Source organism: Brassica napus, chromosome C2 (assembly GCF_020379485.1).
Source record: "Brassica napus cultivar Da-Ae chromosome C2, Da-Ae, whole genome shotgun sequence".
In the NCBI taxonomy this organism is placed as follows: Eukaryota; Viridiplantae; Streptophyta; class Magnoliopsida; order Brassicales; family Brassicaceae; genus Brassica; species Brassica napus.
The window spans coordinates 14,696,879-14,703,284 of NC_063445.1; the positions used below are offsets into that span (position 1 = coordinate 14,696,879).

Genomic DNA, 6,406 nt, shown 5'->3' on the forward strand with positions numbered 1-6,406 from the left:
AGAGGGTTAGTTCACAAGAACGAAGAATAAAAAATTAAATCAGAAACCACCTGTTTGTTTTAGATCAAAGATGTCTTTAAGTAATAGAGATCCTCTTGTGGTAGGGAGAGTTGTAGGAGACGTTCTTGAATGTTTCACAAGATCAATCGATCTAAGGGTTACTTATGGCCAAAGAGAGGTGACAAATGGGTTGGATCTAAGGCCTTCTCAAGTTCTCAACAAGCCAAGAGTTGAGATTGGTGGAGAAGACCTAAGGAACTTCTACACTTTGGTTCTTACATTTAAACTCTCTTTTGTCTCATCTCTTCTTCATTTCTTCATTATTCGTCTTCTACTATTACTTGGCCATGCAGACCCATAAGGAGGCCTTTAGATAATATTTCCCTTGTTCTATTTTCTTACGATTTATTTGTTTAACTTCTAGATACCCATGTTAAGAAGTATTTTTTTTTTTACTTTTTACCATAAAGTATTATACCCATGAATCATTTCATCAAATACCAAACTAAATGTAAACAGTTTTATATTTTTGTTTTTATTAGAACAAATAATTTTATATTCTTTCACAATTATTTTATTTCTTTGTCTCTTATCTAAATCCCAGATGTTTTCCTTAAAAACTTTTTGCATACTCATTCTTTTATTTTGGGTAAGAATCTTGGTTTTTTCTTTGTTCCTCCAAAAATTTAGATTGTATCTTTGTTTTTTTTTTGTTTTTTAATTCTTCGATGCTTTTAAAAAGGCAAAAAAAATATCTGGGTTCGAATATGCAAAATAATAATAATAAAGAAACTCAATGGTCATTTACAAAAATATATAATGTTCATTTTATTATCTCTATTGTATGACTGTTTGAATCGGTATATTCAAGCCAGTCTTGTAAATACTCTGCTATACAAGACATATAGCTAGGACCTACCTTTTTCTATTTATCTTTCTTCTTCTTCTTTTTTGTGTTACCTCGTTTCTCAAACTTCAAAAAGTAACTTCTGCTTTCTTGATAAGTTTGAGAATGATAATCTTATATTTTCATTCTTCGTCTTATTTGTAACGGATTTTAGTGTTCATGGGTTTAATGTAGGTTATGGTGGATCCAGATGTTCCAAGTCCTAGCAATCCTCACCTCCGAGAATATCTTCACTGGTTTGTGCACTAATTCACCTCTTTTATTCAAGTTTTTTTATCCTCAAACATGTTTGCTTTAGTTAGATATAAATATATAGACTCAACCACACATGCAACATGATATGTATATCAGTTGGAGACTTTGAAAATTTGTAAATCAGTTATAACAAAAGTCAAACATCTTCCGTTTAGTAGACCAGAACATGTATAATCAGGTTTAAGAAAGCGTTTTATCACTTTGTCTCCTAACAAAGCCCATACACCAAGGATAAACTCAAGGGATTTCAAAAGCTTTAGATGTGCATATAAGAAATGTATATGTGCAATATCTTAGAGAATTATGTGGGTACTCTTATTACAGGTTGGTGACTGATATCCCAGCGACAACTGGAACAAACTTTGGTGAGTTTTATTCTATAGATTGATCGCTAGACAGTCGATAGAACGAATTCACATGTGTTTGATGTTGTATTTACAGGCAATGAGATTGTATCTTACGAGAGTCCAAGGCCCAACTCGGGTATTCATCGTATCGTGCTGGTATTGTTCCGACAGCTCGGTAGGCAAACAGTGTATGAACCAGGATGGCGCCAACAGTTCAACACTCGTGAGTTTGCTTCCCTATACAATCTCGGCCTTCCCGTGGCTGCGGTTTTCTACAATTGTCAGAGGGAGAGTGGCTGCGGAGGACGAAGAAGTTAGATGAGCCTCTTCTTCTTTTAATAACTTGATATTGCACACTCATAATGAGATTTATGCATCTATAGTCTTATAAGAAGCCTTTTACGATACGAGCAATGAACGGTGATAATAAATATAGTAGTTTTATATGTATTAAATAAATCCGAGGGGGGGAGTGTTTTTATTTATATGGTGTGTGATGCAATATTTATATCATTCTACATGAAATAAAAGTGTTATATATAGCATGTTACGTATGTATTATTCATTTTGATGCAAACAGTATCTTAACATTCGGAAAAGATGGACTATGAATACGGTAGTGGCATTGGAATCTGCTTTTTGTTCTACTTTTGAGTTCATCATGATGATCACATAATACACTTTTTAGCTAACGAATCATCGTATTTATAACGATTTTTAACGTTAAAACCCCTTTGTTTTGGGTAAAAATCTTCAAACTAAGTATTTAACGAAAAAACCCCAAACTAAATTTATTTAATGAATTAAATCCTAGTAGGTCATACTACCGTTAAATCTTTAATTTAGGGGTTTTTACATTAAATAAACATAGTTGAGGAGTTTTACCATTAAAAATTGAAGAAAAATCAAAATGTTTATAATATTATCTAAAAAATTAGTAACTGAAATTTTCAAAATTAACACTTTTAATTTTTTTTATAAATATATAAGTTTGATATGTTTTGAACATCAACATCATATATGTATAAATTTAAAACTTAAAAACCCATAAAATATAATAAAAATTTATCTAAAGATTTACCTGTAATAAAATTACTAAAATGTTAAAAATGTGAAAGACAAAAAAAATATAATAAAAATTATATCTTATCTAGTAAAAATGTAATAAAGATTTACATGTAATAAAATTACTAAAAGGTTAAAATGTAAAAAACAAGAAAATATAATAGAAATTATATCTTTTTTAATAAAACTGTAATAATAAATCTTTAGATAATATTTATTATATTTTTTGAGTTTTTACATTTTTAATTATACATATATAATGTTGATGTTAAAAACACACCAAACTCATATATTTACAAAAAAAAATAAAAGTGCTAATTTTGAAAATTTAAGTTACTAATTTTTAGATAATATTATAAAATTTTGAATTTTTTCTTTTTTTGATTTTTAATGGTAAAACCCTTCAACTATGTTTACTTAATGTAGAAACCCTCAAACTAAAGATTTACCGGTAGTAATGATAATTATGACCTGCTATGGTTTAATTCATTAAATAAAATTAGTTTGAGGGTTTTTTCGTTAAATATTTAGTTTGAGAGTTTTTACTCAAAACAAGCTTAGTTGAGGGGTTTTCACGTTAAAAATCTTATGTATAACAATAAACTTGTTGGAGAATATTTGTTTGGTTTCTAAGTCAAGGCTCAAAAGATTGGTATGGGCTTAATCCAAATACATTTACAAAAATGTTACATTTTTATTTGAGAAAGAAAACGAAGGTTGAAAATTATTATTTAATCAAAAATTATAGTAAAAATATATCTTAAAATTTTTTATTTCAAAATAATTTATTTTAAATAAATTTGAACATATAAAAAATTTAAATAAAAACTTTTTGTTTAATAAAAACAAATTATAGTCATTAAAAATTAAATTAATTCAAGATAAGGAAGTAATTATTAAAGAACATATTCTAAAACTTAATTAGTACCATCATTTTGGAAATTGTATGGTTTATTTAATCTTCTAATACAATAACAAATAAAGATTCAATAATTTTATTTCTTAATAGTAACGATTAATATGATGTTCTTATAACGTATGACCAACTCTATCTACTTTTTCTCACATTAAATCGAGTATTTTTCACATCATTCAAATAAAAAATTTTAAGAAAATATATATAAATAAATAAAATAACAATTAATCAACATACAAAATGAAAAGTAATCCCTGTTTTACGTATTTAACTCAAGGATTGCAGTATTTTATTGAAATAATATACATACTATTATAATCAAAATAGAAAATATTGAACAAATATATATAAAACAATTACGTTTTCGTGAATCTGTTTAGTGATAAGATATACTTATGACATTTAAGAAGAAAATAAAAATAAAAATTTAATGCTACAAGAGTACATTTACTTTTGTAGATTCTCATCAAAACTTAAAATGTTTATATATTATTCCTTTGTTTATTACCTGTTCGTAGGGTAGATTAACTCTTCGTATTTGAAATATGACAAAAAAAATAGAATGTCTTGTAACTGCTTTGTTTAATTATTAAAACATCAGCCTTGCCATAATCTTAGAGCATCGGCATTGATGAAGGTTCTAAATCAAAGTTTTTCATAATATTATATTAGTATAATTTGTCTTAATGATTAAATTTTAATATAGAAAAAACAGGCCAATAGTAGTGTCACAGAACTAATCTGAGTCTCTCTGTTTTTTTTTCTTAGTACCTCAGGCAAAAGACGTCTCTTCTGTTATTTCTTCTTCTCTCTTGCTTTTTGATTTGTTTTATTATTTTTATTACAAGAATTTTGTTGAGATAGGTAGTGCTGCGGGTGCCCTTAGAACATCTTTGGTGGTGAGAGATTACACTAGTTTCTTAAAAATATAAACAATGAATTTGATTTTATCAATTTGTTTTAAATAAACTAAACCACTAATTAATAGACACGTGGCAATAGAATTTCTTGTGACAATAGATGAGTCTTTTCCCGAAGGTACCTTCTCACTTTTCTCTTCCTATTTCTTCTTTTATTTTATTTGGAAGATTCTTATTTCTTCTTTTATTTTATTTGGAAGAAACCTATCTATAGACTACCATTGCTGGTGGCCTTATGCTTCTAAATAGGCATGGACATAAAATCTGGAATCCGAAATTCGAACCGAACCCGAACCAAAAAAACCGATCTGTTATCCGATCCGAAATGTAAAAACACTCGAACGGGTTTTGTAGGGTGGTACAAAAAATATCCAAACCCGAAGTGTTATTAACTGAATCCGAACGAGTAACCCGAAAAATCCAAAATTAATAGTCAGTATAAATATTTTGAAATATATATATAAGTGTTTCAATTATTAAATTAAATATTTGTGGTAATATGATATATAATAATAAATATTAAAATTTTAATAAATGTTTTAAGTACACAGTTAGTTATAAATAAGTATTTTATAATTTACTCATTGAAATAAAAAAAAAAGTATATTTTCTATAATGTAATACATATTGTTTACAAATGATGTTTATTTTCATGCTTGATTTAACATTTTATTGTTATTTTATCAATTTTACGTGTGATAGATTAATTTGTATTTAATTTAGATGATTTTCTTTATGTTTTTGCTTCAAAATTTTTGTTTTTTTACTTCAGTTATATCCGAACCGAACCGATATAATCTGAATCCGTATGATATATGATTACTTTATAGGTTTTAGGACGCAATACAATTTTGAACCGAACCTGAAGTGTTATTATCCGAATCCAACCCATACTAATAAAATTCTAGTATGGGGCCTAGGAGCATAAACCCGAAAATCTGAAAATCCAAAAAATCCGATCTGAACGCCAACGGGTATCCGAACGTCCAGGTCTACTCCTTAACATCCATGCTAATCCAAACCAGAAATAGTAACATAAGAATAATTTGCATCCCAAAAAGCTGGTAGCGACTTGGTTTAAAAAAGCAAAGCAATTTACGGGTAAAAAGCAATAGAAGATTCAACAAAAAAGAAAAGAAAAGGAGAGGGTGGCATGAATTTTTAAAAAAGAAACGGGATAAAAGAAGAGAATTTTGTCATAAAGAAAGATTGATTGTAGTTCGATTGGTGCACAAGTTCCACCTGACTTGATCATTCGCATGTGATAACTATACTCAATAGTCAATAACAACTCTCAAATTCAGAAAAAAAAGACCACTGGTCCATTTTCTGTAAGATTTTCTCCATCATAGTCTTGTCAAACCAATCAATACACTCCTCGTGTATGTTATGTCCACCGAGGTAGTTTACAGGTTTGAATAGGTTATAATGTAATGCCTCGACTGCTTTTGTTGGTGGGTTCATAAAGTTTTACGCTACGTCCATCAAAAAGTTTAGATCAAATTGATAATGGAAATCATACAGAACAAATACAAATCAATTGAATTATGCAAAACAAATATAGATCAAGTAAATTCTGCAGAACAAATATATATTTAACTACTTTACCAACTCATCATGTTTGACTGAATGTTAAAAATATTAATTATAATTAAACAATACATGCATATGTTATAATTGTTTTTGTGAAAACAGATCACTTTTTCACTGAATATTATTAAACATAAGTCTAATTTATTGGTAACATTAAAACTTTCATATTACATTGAAATATAGCTGATTCGAAACATACTTTGATTTGTAGAATTCATTTGAATGAATGTAGATATACAAGATAACCTAAAAATATAAAAAGATTAACTAAACAAAATATAAAAATGCAGCATGTGTTATGATACATGTGTAAGAACAAAAAATATATCTGATATTTTATTGTGTAATAATATGAAGTGATTATAAAATAATTTTTACTCTATAAATATATTCAATTAAAATT

The 6,406-nt window shown here is 27.6% G+C and overlaps 1 protein-coding gene across 1 annotated transcript; it reads left to right on the forward strand.

The window, feature by feature from the left end:
- LOC111213971 (protein FLOWERING LOCUS T) lies at positions 1-2,054 on the forward strand. Its single transcript, XM_022715815.2, has 4 exons — positions 1-271; positions 1,082-1,143; positions 1,487-1,527; positions 1,604-2,054. Exons 1-4 carry the CDS (start codon positions 71-73, stop codon positions 1,825-1,827), a joined length of 528 nt encoding a protein of 175 aa, XP_022571536.1. The 5' UTR covers positions 1-70; the 3' UTR covers positions 1,828-2,054.
- Positions 2,055-6,406: the final 4,352 nt, after the last annotated feature.

Bases quoted from the DNA above. Each gene is read 5' to 3' on its own strand.
- LOC111213971 (XM_022715815.2), top strand. From the start codon at position 71: ATGTCTTTAAGTAATAGAGATCCTCTTGTGGTAGGGAGAGTTGTAGGA. The intron at 1,144-1,486 runs GTTTGTGCACTA...CTCTTATTACAG, and splicing joins CTCCGAGAATATCTTCACTG to GTTGGTGACTGATATCCCAG. The intron at 1,528-1,603 runs GTGAGTTTTATT...TTGTATTTACAG, and splicing joins GACAACTGGAACAAACTTTG to GCAATGAGATTGTATCTTAC.